General features: G+C 40.7%; 1 protein-coding gene across 4 annotated transcripts in view; it reads right to left on the reverse strand.

Moving 5' to 3' along the window:
• Positions 1–12976, reverse strand: part of LOC100566600 (A.superbus venom factor 1) — a 111490-nt gene that overhangs the window by 21270 nt on the left and 77244 nt on the right. For 3 of the 4 annotated variants that reach the window (XR_010003201.1, XM_062971468.1, XM_062971469.1), the window contains exons 28-33: positions 9659–9822; positions 7876–8034; positions 4159–4309; positions 3415–3469; positions 2525–2612; positions 901–990 (exon numbers count right to left, since the gene is read on the reverse strand). Coding sequence is in view for 3 of the 4 variants with exons in the window: in XM_062971468.1 (XP_062827538.1) it covers positions 901–990; positions 2525–2612; positions 3415–3469; positions 4159–4309; positions 7876–8034; positions 9659–9822 (707 nt within the window). In the remaining variant the exon portion in view is untranslated. Of the gene's footprint in view, positions 1–900; positions 991–2524; positions 2613–2649; positions 3118–3414; positions 3470–4158; positions 4310–7875; positions 8035–9658; positions 9823–12976 lie in introns of those variants that run through there. The other variant, XM_062971470.1, reaches the window with a different exon arrangement.

Raw genomic sequence — 12976 nt, forward strand, 5'->3', positions numbered from 1 at the left:
GCATTTTTATGTTAAAAATATTAATTAAAAATGGGGGATAACTTGTTTCTGTTGACTTTAAGCTTCATTTTTCTACTCTTTTTTATCTTTAGTTCATCTGATTCACTTTCATTTCAGGACAGGAACAGTCTCCATAACTAATTTGCTTTTTCCTCCTGGGTTTGTGGTCATCTGAGTTTTATTTTTTTTTCTCCTCATGTTTCCCAATCCACTGCTCCATCATCGAGAGAACTTCATCAGCACTTTTCACTTCCATACTAAGGAGCCGTGGTGGTGCAATGGGTTAAACCTGTGTGCCGACAGAACTGCTGACCTGAAGACCTGAAGGTCGGCAGTTCGAATCCAAGAGACGGGGTGAGCTCCCATCAGTCAGCCCTAGCTTCCCATGCGGGGACTTGAGAGAAGGCTTCCATAAGATGGTAACACATCCAGACATCCTCTGGGTAACGTCTTTGTGGATGGCCAATTCTTTCGTACCAGAAGTGACTTGCAGTATTCTCAATTCACTTCTGACCCAATAAAAAAATTCCACACACTTTTGCTTTGTGCCTATGCTTCCTCTGTTTTCCTAAATTTCATTTCATTTCCTCTTTGTTATTTATCCTTACTAACAACCTTGCCTTAGATGTTTGCCAGAGAAGGGCAAACATGACTGGTTGGTCATGCAGGATATTTAAAAGTGTTGGGAAAAAAGGAAAGGGGCTTATTTGTTCAACTGAAAAAGAATGTTGTCTCCTGTCCAATCGGTTGGCACATGGGGCTTAAGCCCAATTGTAGTGGATTACTGCTCCATGCCATCCTGAGAAAGTAATGTTTCCCAATTCTAATTCCTCCCATTTTGCAAAACACACAGCCGAGACTACCTAGTCGTGTTTATTAGTTAATCAATCCAGCTTTTACCTTGTCCAAATAAATGATAAGATTTCCTCTTTCAGAGTAGCCTCTGTTGATTTCATACCTGGCAATATTTCTTTGGACTGTTTCAGAAAGCTAAACATTGGAAAAAGTACAAGAAACATTGTTGATATATGGTACATTCCACTCCACAAGAACAGAATTGGCTTTTCATTTCTTAAGCAGCAAAAAATTCAAAGTATAACTTGAAATTAGACAGACTAGTTCTCTTGTTAAATTAGAGTTAGAACAGGCTGTTTTATTTTTACTGTGTTTTGAAAAGTGCTGCAAAAACTTGGATGAGGCTCTATCAGCTTTTGTCACAAAATTCTTCCCCAAGATTGCTTATTCACGTGGAAATCTCATGTTGAAGTGATAAAAACCACCCTGCATGTGCTCAAAGAAAAGTGATTGTGTCCCATACTGAAGACGCTATTGCATAGTTTGCTATCTTGCAGCATTCCTGTGATGTGGGATAGCAGCAACTTACCATTATGGTGGGCTGGCATTGCATAACTGAAATGCCTCAAATGTGCTAAGTCACTCAGATGTGTCCCAGATGTGTGGTGTAACTCAGCCCTCCCATTGTGTTGTCCCCCCCCCCCCCGTGCAGAAAATGGCATTTCCGTGCAGAAAACAAGTGTCTTAGGCATAAAACAGCATTTTTGTGTAGAAATGTCAACTAGCATCATGTTCAGCAATTATTAAAATATGGGGAGGGATTAAGTCACATTTCTAGTCTTGAACAACCGAACATCACCTGAAAACCTTATGTTTCCATTCCTGCAGTGCCCCAACCAAAGAGGCAATGAAGACAAAGTGCTGGAGTATGGGATCTGCAGTGTTTCCTTGGTTGCGGACTGCATTTAGACAAAGTTGGGGTAGGCCAAGAGAGAGCACAGAACATACTGTATGATAAATGCTGCTTTATACATGAGAAACCTATTTTCTGCACAGAAAATGTCACTTTCTATGGAAACAACATGAAATATTTTTTACAAATAATAGTTGCCAAATTGTGAATAATCTCTGAGACCTATGCCAGTTTTGACCACCTTCTCACAGTAATTAGAAAGAGCTAGAATTATTCACGATTGCCTTGATGAATCCAATTTGTACATCCAAATTACACTGGTCAAATCACTCTTTTTTTAAAAAAAACATATATTCCCCAGTATTTTTGACCAAATTCCCAACAGTAAACAAGTTTCTATTATATTTAACTACATTTATTCTCATTTGTCTTTTTTCTTTTCTTTACTCCTTCCTGCTTTCCCTCCCCTGGTTCATGGTTAATTTTTTTTCCACTGCATGTTCCCTGCTGTCAGGAGCCTATCTATAGTACAATTAAAAATTAGGATTGTATGCAAAAATACAGCTTTAAGGAACTGGCTGCAGGGAAAAACAACTAACCCAGAGAACATGTAGTTTTAGCATCAATACTACCCTATCACTTTCTGCAGATGTAAATTTCACAATCAAAAGTCTTTTATTGACTGCAGGGATGTTCCACATTTTCTAATCCAAAAGATTCAAAGACCTGCTGATTGCAGGGAGTTTCTATATTTTCTAGTCCAACGCATTCAAATGGTAAGATAAGCAGCTATTTCCTGCATATGACAAGTCTTACCCTATTAAGATCTTTAACATCAGGTGCAAAACCAGTGAGCATGGAAACATCAATGATGCACATAGTGGCATCAACATCACCAAGATATCTAGAATAAAGAAAAATGGTCCAGAAATAATTTAGCAATTGATTTGGTTTCAGGTCTGCAAGATCAGTTTTCATATTTTTTGAAGGAATTCTGTCTGAAAGGTAAAAAAAAAATGAGTTCTAGCATATGTTTACTCATGAATGCCTATGGCATTATCAAGGCATCTGTGCTTGATCACCAAAATAACTCTTGCAAAGACTTATAAAATGTCTAGATGTGGGTTGAGGATCATTATTTCTATAAGGTGAACAAATGCACAAATGGACAAAAAGCAAGGAATTTAACATTTGACAGACTTTTATATAGTTGTCTATTGCCAATCATCAATTTGGAATTACATCAAAATTGAAAATCTTACATTCAGTTCTCTGTCCTCACTTTCTCCCGCTATTGTAGGCCAAGGTGAAGAACCTTTGCCCTTACAAATACAAAGGACTGCAGTTCCCTTCTGTCTTAAGCATAAAGCCAATGACAAGAGATGTCGAGGACTGCAGTTTCCCAACACCTGGAGGGATAGATACACATATTTTCTCTATTCAAGACAAAATGGTGTAATCCTGTGCATAGCACACATACAAGATACAGCTGAAAATGTATTTACTTCAGTGAAAAAGAAGCTGAGCTCTCCAAGGGTTGCATTTTGGTTTCCAGTGCAGGCTGGAAGTAGGACATATTTGCATTGCAAATCAGACTCAGGATATCTCTAACTTGTGAAAACAGAGAATATTTTGAGAAATGTTCAGTAAACTAGTTCCTTGCAAAGCAATTTCTTTTTCGTCATTTGAATCTCAAGCATTCTCACCTGGTACAGATTTTGATTTTGACAATCTGCTTTGATCCCTTCAGCTCCTCCTGACCTAGAAATTGTTAAGGCAAATGAATCATGAATCAATCCATGTATTCTAATAAATAGCCTTAATTGTCTAAGCAATGCCAAAGTCTCCATGAAAAAAAGGATTAATCTGACAACTTTCTATCCACATTGACAAACTTTCACAAGATACCACAAAATCTGTTAATGATCTGCATTCCAATTTGTGTTCTAATTCAAGAAAAAAAATGCATGCAAATTTGCAGTAAAACCTGGCATTGTCTTATGTGGCATTCCTTTATTTTCTAAACAATGTTGTCTGTCTTTTTCCCTCCTCCTTTGTTCTTTTTCTGCCCTAGCTGAGTTTTTAAATGGCCGGTTTGGATCACTGCATCCAGATTGCTGTACTCCTACTTAAGTTGCTATACTAATGTTTTCAAACAGAAAATAAACGAAGTCACTTCATTATGGGAGTCCCTTTCATCAATTCACTGAATTTTTTAATCCTAAAAAATGGAAAACACAAAAAACTAAAGGACAAATTTAAAACTGGAAAAAAACCCCCAGGAAAATAGGTAAGGGAAGCATCTTGTTCCGCGCGTGTATACATCCTCCAGCTTAACACAACGAAAGCACTTTAATATATAACTGTGCTTCAGTTAAACTAAAGGGCAAAATGTAACCTTCATTAGGACCCACCATTTCTATCAAAATTGATTTACTGCTCAGACTTACTCAGTTCGAGGGGCTCAACACTAACATCAAGGGTGAAATTCTTGCATTGAGTTGCATCTGCTTTCATCTGTGCATTATACAGTGTCACAACAGTCATTGTCGCGTTCCCTTGGCCTGAAGCTTGCACAGTGAAATCAGCATTGAGCCGGGTCTGAAAAACAACCCCAGTTAGCATGTCCTTGTAATGGGTTATCTTGAATTGTTTGATGTTATTCAATACAGTCATCATCCTGCCTTGAAACAAAAGTCTGCTTTAAATCTATGAAATAAACTAGCAAATAAACATTTTAGCATGTGCAGGGCAATAGAGCAACTGGTTGGAAAGGGATGCATAAAATAACATAGGGGAATGGCAAACATTTCCTTTTACTTTCTATCATTTATCAAATTCAGAGAAAGTTATTAAGCAGAGGCTGGATAGCCATCTGTTTGGAGCACTTTCATTGTATTTTTCTGCATGTGATTCTTTAAAATTCTTCTCTGTGCAATTTCAAAGAATCATTGTTATGGTTGAGCCTTCTGGCTCCGATACTAGGAGACGAGGTCGTAAGACTCCTCGAGAGTCAGACTCTCTTGAGGAGCGCGAAAGGAAACGGCTCCGGGACTTATTTGCAGAACCAACAGACGAAGACTCCTTTGAGGGTTTTACCGAGGGAATGGAGGAAGAGGTGGTTAGCTCAGAGGAGGATGACATGGAATGGACTCGTGTGAGGGAGGATTTGGGTGTCACCTGCAATGATAGCATGGGAGGTGACTGGCGGGTTGCAGGATCGGACCCGTGGACGGGCTGGAGGGATGGAACGGGATCCACAGCTGGGGATGCTGTGGGGCGTAGTCAAAGGTGTTTTAGCTCTGATGAGGATGATGATGATGAGGCACCTGGAATTAGGATAGCAGCTGACAGCGATGAGGAGTTATGAACTGGCATAAAATGGGGTCTAGAATCAATGGCTAATTGCGTTGGGCAAGGTAATCTGGACGAACGCTTGGGCTCTTGTTGGGGAACTTCCTGAAGACGGGTGTGATTCGTTTGCTGAATACGTAAGTTACCAAGGACACTGGGCATAGACGGCGGGAGGAACTGTGTGGGCTTTTTCTGTGCAACTTGTGTTTAATCTTGATAGCTTGGACCTCCGTCGTCTTTTTGACGGACATTAATTGCCTACTCTGGATTGACGCTGGACTGACTGACTGACTACGACCTCGGACTATCCCTTCTGTGGCTATCGGTGGAACTTGTGAACTAAAGACGTCTGTACCTGGCTTTCGACCTTGGACCGGATTGGGACCCTGCTGACCGTTGCTACCCTGATTGATGTGCCTGGACCCGGATTTCGCTCGTTGCACGGAGGAGTAACAACCTTAGTTACTCAATTGTAGCTTTTGAGTAGCAGAGAGGAATCTGCTGCCAGTTATTTGTGTTACATTGAATCTTTGTTTATCAACTTTTGTTTGTTTAAATTACCAGGCTGAAGTAAGCATTTTTGATTTAACCCGGATTAAACTCCTGTTTAATCCAGTTTATCTTTTGTACCGTTTTTAGTACCAGCGGAGTCTTTTTGTATCTTTTCACATTGAAGGCAAGTGTTTGCCTAGTCCTTTGTTTCTTACGGGCATTTTTTAGTTCTGTAACTTTAATAAACTGTGTTGAACTTTATTTGGTGGCGTTCTGTCTGTGACAATCATAGAATCATGGAAACAAGTTGGAAGAGACCTCGTGGGCCATCCAGTCCAACCCCCTGCCAAGAAGCAGGAATATCACATTCAAAGCACCCCCGACAGATGGCCATCAAGCCCCCCAAAGAAGGAGCCTCCACCACATTCCAGGGCAGAGAGTTCCACTGCCAAACAGCTCTCACAGCTGGGAAGGTCTTCCTAATATTCAGGTGGAATCTCATTTCCTGTAGTTTGAAGCCATTATTCTGTGTCCTAGTCTCTAGGGCAGCAGAAAACAAGCTTGCTCCCTCCTCCCTATGACATAGGGAGCTCCCTAGGGGAGCTCCCTATGCTCCCCTCACATATTTATACATGGCTACCATGTCTCCTCTCGGCTTTCTCTTCTGCAGGCTAAACATGCCCACTTCTAAGCTGCTCTTCATAGGGCTTGTTCTCCAGACCCTTGATTATTTCAGTCGCCCTCCTCTGGACATATTCCAGCTTGTCAACCTCTCCCTTCAATTGCGCTGCCCAGAATTGGATACAGTGTGATTCCAGGTGTGGCCTGACCAAGGCAGAATAGAGAGATAACATGGCTTCCCTGGATCTAAACACTATACTCCAGTTTATACAGGCCAACATCCCATGGGCTTTTTTTGCTGCCGCATCACATTGTTAACTCATGTTTACCTTGTTGTCCACATTCCAGTTTCTGTTAAAATAAACAGGAGTGAAATGGCTGTGCCTCATTTTATAAAAAACACTCCCATTGCAAGGAGATAATAGGTTAAATCATTCTTTCTCCACAGTAGGAGTGAATAATTTAAATAAGTAGATCCCTAGGCAACATATCCTTTTTGTTCAGCAAAATTGAGAAATAAAATAGTAATTTTTGTAACTGTCTTTTCCTCCTTTTGTGTCAAACACACACACACACTGTTTTCTATATAGTTGTAATTGTACCAGATCCATTTCCAAAGGCACTGATCTACCAATGCTGCCTCCATGTAATAGCTAATAGGTCGCTACAAGACTGCCTTCTTAGAATCATAGAATGATAGAGTTGGAAAAGACCACATAATAATAACAATAATAATAACAAATAACAAAGTATAGATTGTCGACACTGCAACCCCAGGGGACAGCAGGATTGAAGAGAAACAACGGGAAAAGCTGACACGATATGAGGATTTAAAGATCGAATTGCAAAGACTCTGGCACAAGCCAGTCAAGGTGGTCCCAGTGGTGATCGGCACACTGGGTGCAGTGCCTAAAGACCTTGGCCTGCACTTAAACACAATCGGCGCTGACAAAATTACCACCTGCCAGCTGCAGAAGGCCACCTTACTGGGATCTGCATGCATTATAAGCCGATACATCACACAGTCCTAGACACTTGGGAAGTGTCCAACGTGTGGTCCAATATAACAGCCAGCAGAGTGTCTGCTGTGGACTCATCTTGTTGTGTTTCAAATAATAACAATAACAACTTTATTTTTGTATTCCGTCTCCATCGCCCCAAAGAGACTCGGGGCAGCGTACATGGGGCCAGTCCCATCTTGTCCAACCCCCTGCCATGCAGGAAAAGCACAAAGTACCCTTGACAGATGGCCATACAGCCTCTGTTTAAAAGCTTCCAAGGATAGAGCTTCCACCTATCTGTCCTGAAAACAGAGGGTAATATTTTGACTATGTCCCTCTAATATTGTGGGCTATTCATGGCTATATTATAAACTCCTCAGGAAAATTCACCAAAGTCAGAATATTTCTTGGAAATGAAAGAACTGCATATTTCATGGGGTTTATTTCTTAAAAGCAGCATTAAACCAATTGCAGTTTTGTGTAGAGACACAAGACACTTGCAAATGAAACTATAGACAGCAGCATACGATTCCTGGTTTCACTAAGCTTTATAGAATACAGTATTAGCCATTTTCAGCCCTTTCAATAAGCAGAATAGAAATGTACACAAAACATTAACAACTCTTTCCAGAGCAGAACTAATGTGCAAAACTTGCATAGATAAATAATACATTAAACTTGCTCAAAGAAGTGCTATACCCTTGCTGTCCTGGCCAGAAAGGCATCCTCATGTTCAATTTTGTAACGAATTAGATCCCCAAATTCTGGCAATTCGATAGCAATAGCCAGGACAAAGTCCTTTGGAGAATGTATGCCGATCTCATACTGGGCAAGAGCTTGGAACATCATGATGGTTGCCTGAAATGGCAGGAGGAAAGTGGAGTCAGTTCACCTTGAAGTGAATGGGCAGCCAAAATCTGGTGCTAAGGGTTACCAAGGGATTGAAAGATAAGCAGAACAGTCCCACGCCCACACATTTAGCATAGTTTGTTTAGTACATTTATGGTTGCAGGATCAGGCATCTGAAGAAGTTAAAAGCAGTTATAAGAGGCCATGGTTTAGACTCAGACTTTAATGCTGAAGAAAAGCTTAAACTCTTCCTGCTTTTGACCAAATTTCATCTTTAAAGCCATGGCATATTAATCTTGCCATTCAAAACATGCATTTAATTCTATGACAAAAAGCAGAAAGAGCGTTTCCCTATTCTTCCTCCTCTGCACAACTCCCTTCCCAAGACCGAAGCTGTGAGTGCCTGAGATATATGGCTCTCAGCCAGATTTAGCAATCCATGTGACTGGGCTGTACCATTCAAAACTGTAGGTGGAGGCATTTCATGTGAGTATAAATGCACTTTTATATGAAAAAGTCCCTCCATATAGCATGTAAGGGAGAACGCTATAATGAATCCTGCCTTATGACCTCATCTCTTTGAAAGGGGAAAGCATGGATGACCGTCCCTTTAAGAGTATTGAATCATCCCCTCTTATATCTTCAGCAGTCTCTTGAGTTCTGCCTCTCCACCATACTCACATGTGGAAATTTAAGAGCTAACAATACATTCATCACAAGGTCAATATTACTTTCTTGTTTTTAATCAGGAGAAACAACAATATTCGAAAACCAAACCCCATAAAATACAAGAGACAGTGATCCAGGTTAAAACCATTGCTTTCTATAGGATCCTATTGTTCTGCATCAAACCCCATAGGATACAAGAGACTGCTGATGGTTGAGCAATGAAACAGGACAGGAAGGTTTAATGGTTCCCATCCCACCTGTTTTTCAGTTGTAAACATGGGAGTAAAGTGTGATAAGTGGCAGGAGCTCTGAACACGATTGCTGGTCCATGTTCAAAGTTCCCTCCTTTCAGGACATTTCTTTTCAATCTTGGAACATGTGATGAGCTCCTTGCCTCTCCATGCTTGAAAAAAAGTTGAAGTGTCCTACCAGGGGAAAATTTCTCAATGTGATGAGTGATGAGTTCCTTCCTTTCAGGACACTTCTGCCTCTTTTCAGCTGTGGAGAGATGTGCATGACAGCCGGAAGTAGTTCAACTCATGTGATGATCTCTGTGCCTCTCCATGCTTGAAAAGAGGCCGAAGTGTCCTAAAACTGGGAAATTTCTCAATGTGATGAGGTCAATTCCTGGAGTTCCTCCTTTCAGGACACTTCTGCCTCTTTTCAGCCACAGAGGACTATGCATGATAGGCAGAAGTAGTTTAACTCATGTTATGAGCTCAGTGCCTCTTCATGCTTGAAAAGAGGCTAAAGTGTCCTAAAACTGGGAAATTTCTCAATGTGATAAGGTGGCTAATTATATCCTAGTTCTCTATCTGTAGGGAATAATGTATGGAAGTTCCAACATCAGACTGAAGTGGAAGGACCAGACAAAGGCAGTTCATTTTCAAGCAGCCTGAAAAGAAAAATAAATAGATTTAATAGGACAATACCAGTCTCAGAACAACAGAAATAAAATGCTTACTTGGGTTTGTCCCTGTATTCCCCCATAATATTTCTGCTCCCTAAGCCATTTAACAATATTGCCAGTACTCTCAAATTTCTTCATTTTCAGCAAGGCCAGCAAGGCATAGGAGGTGCTTTCAATGTTGTAGGCGTGGGCATCATGATCTTCCCAGTAGTTCCCACCTAAATACAGAACGAAAGATCTGTATTAAACATTTCTTGAAGTTATATGAGCTCATTGTCCTAAATAATTTTTTTAACTTCAAGCAACTTCAATCCAACAAATTAAAAACTAAAAACCTATAGACACTAAAACAGAACACATAACAATGAAATACAAAAATAACCTTATAATATGGCCACCCTATTGCATCCCTGCAACCCTACCAACTAAAATTAGCAAATAAAGTATTTTAATTGGTTTATAGGTTTATATGGCACAGTGTGTTAAAGCGCTGAGCTGCTGAACTTGTGGACCAAAAGGTCCCAGGTTCAAATCCTGGAGGCGGAATGAGCGCCCGCTGTTAGCCCCAGCTCCTGCCAACCTAGCAGATCAAAAACATGCAAATGTGAGTAGATCAATAGGTACTGCTCTGGTGGGAAGGTAACGGCGCTCCATGCAGTCATGCCAGCCACATGACCTTGGAGGTGTCCATGGACAATGCCGGCTCTTTGGCTTAGAAATGGAGATGAGCACCAAGTCCCAGAGTCGGTCACTGGACTTAACGTCAGGGAAAAACTTTACCTTTACCTTATAACATCACCACTGTTCACTTTCATTTATGAATGTTGTTTTTGTGTCAATTTAATATGTTGTGTGTGTGTGTGTGTGTGTATATATATATATATATAGTATTGCTTTTGTTGTCTTAAGTTAATTTTGTTGTTTACCTTAAGTTATTATTGTATCTAGTTTGCACTGTCATTGTGCTGTAAGCCGCTCCAAGTCCCTTCAGGGAGATGGGCAGGATACAAATAAAGATGATGATGATGATGATTATTATTATTATTGACACAACGACATTGTATGACACAGCAAACAAGATAGACATGCTGGATTTTGTTTCACAAAACCACAAGTCGAACACTTCCAAAGTGTCTAGGACTGTGTGATGTATTTTCGGATGATGCGTGCAGATCCCAGCAGGGTGGCCTTTTGCAGTTGGCAGATCGTAATTTTGTCAATGTCTATTGTTTCCAAATGCCGGCTGAGATCTTTTGGCACGGCACCCAGTGTGCCCATCACCACCGGGACCACCTGCACTGGTTTCTGCCAGAGTCTTTGAAGTTCAATCTTGAGGTCCTGATAGCGGCTGAGTTTTTCCTGTTGTTTTTCGTCAATGCGACTGTCACCTGGGATGGCAACATCAATTATCCAAACCTTGTTCTTTTCCACAACTGTGATGTCTGGTGTGTTGTGTTCCAGAACTTTGTCAGTCTGGATTCGGAAGTCCCACAGTATCTTTGCGTGTTCATTTTCCAAGACTTTATTATTATTATTATTATTATTATTATTAACATTAAAACATAACTGATACTTCTGTTTTTAAGTCAATTTTCCCAAATTGTTATTTCTTCTCAGATTCACTTTCAATATCACCAGTCTGCATAATAAACAGACTATCATCTACCTCTTGCTTTTAAAGTCTTATCTCCAATCCAATCACTGGAAAGTCTTTTACAATGTCAATGTACTTAGATACAAATATTAAAAGTATACATGCACACTGCAGAGAGAATTGACCCCAAATTACATGTCATCATAATTAATGCCTAGTTTTCAAAGCTAGTGGCTAATCAGGGCACTGACTTTGAAAACCATGTATTAATCAGATGTAAGTAGATATATCATATAGTCCTCAACTGATCTGTCCAGGAGGTTAATATTATAAAAACATTCAAGATACAAAACTCCTCTGAATCAAGGGATTTAGTTGCTGCCCATGCAATAGCTGAAACGGTTGTTGTTGTTGTTGTTGTTGTTATTGTTATTATTATTATTACTATTATGGGAGACATGAGAGAAGCCTCCACGCAGGATCATGAATATCCGGGTGTCCCCTGGGCAACGTCTTTGTAGACAGCAGATTCTCTCACAACCAGAAGCGACCTGCAACTTGCAACATGAAAGCAAACCAACCAACCAACCAACAGACCTTTTCAGGACCAACTATAACAATAATCTCAATCAACATTGAAGGCATGTCAGCTGCCAAAGAACAGCTGCTTTATGAACTGTGCCAAGATAAGAAATGTGATGTGCTGTGTGTCCAAGAAACACACAGGGATAAACAACAGAAATGACCAAAAGTCCCAGGAATGATCTTAGTGGCAGAAAGATCACATGCGCAGTCTTTATCAAACCAGGCCTCCAAATCAGCAGTGTCCATAACACCGTAGAAAACAATATAGAGGTTATAACAGTAGAGCTTAATAACATCATTAAACCCCCAAATAAAGTTTTGTTTCTCCTCTCCAGAGAACTTTGATAGTCACCAAAGTACTGTAGTAATTGGTGACTTTAACAGCCATAGCCACATATGGGGCTATGCTCGGGAGGATAAAAATGGAGAGACTGCCCTTTCCTGGGCTGAACTGCATAAACTATCACTTATTCACGATAGTAAGGTCCCACCATCCTACAACAGTGGGATATGACACCAAGGATATAACCCAGACCTCCTATTTGTGAGCAACAGCATTGTGCAGCAATGTTCTAAATCAGTGGGACCACCAATACCAAACACACAGCATCGGCCAATAGTATGCCAATTGTTCCCAACCATAAGGCCTCTGGAAGTTTAATTTAAATGAAGATTCAACTTCCGAAAGGCAGACTGGACTAAATTCTCAGACATGCTAGATGACAAGATCATATCGGTCACCCCAGTCCCTGAGGAATATGAGCTCACGGGCCTCTATACTGAGAGGCTGCAGAACACACTACCTCCAGGGCATTACTCCTGACACAGCTGCCTTGCTGGAAGACTACTACAGGCTCCACAATGAAGACCCATTTAGTGAGCAAACTCTCCAGACAGAGCAGAGCATTCTGTCCTCCATCTCTGAAGCCAAGAAAGAACAGTAGATGAAGCTGATAACAGAAGTCGACATGGGCACGAGCAGTCAGAAGGAATGGAGGCTGTTAAGACTGCTGAGCAATGATCCCTCACAAACTAACACCCACGCCAACATAAAGGCAGATCAGATAGCGCATCAACTTCTGAAGAATGGGAAACCCAAACTCTCCACCAAAGTAAGAAGGAAACCAATAGCCAGACAACCAGATAATGAGAACAACCACCTTCATGAACCTTTTATATCAACTGGACATGGC

Source organism: Anolis carolinensis, chromosome 2 (genome assembly GCF_035594765.1).
Source record: "Anolis carolinensis isolate JA03-04 chromosome 2, rAnoCar3.1.pri, whole genome shotgun sequence".
NCBI classification, from domain to species: domain Eukaryota; kingdom Metazoa; phylum Chordata; class Lepidosauria; order Squamata; family Dactyloidae; genus Anolis; species Anolis carolinensis.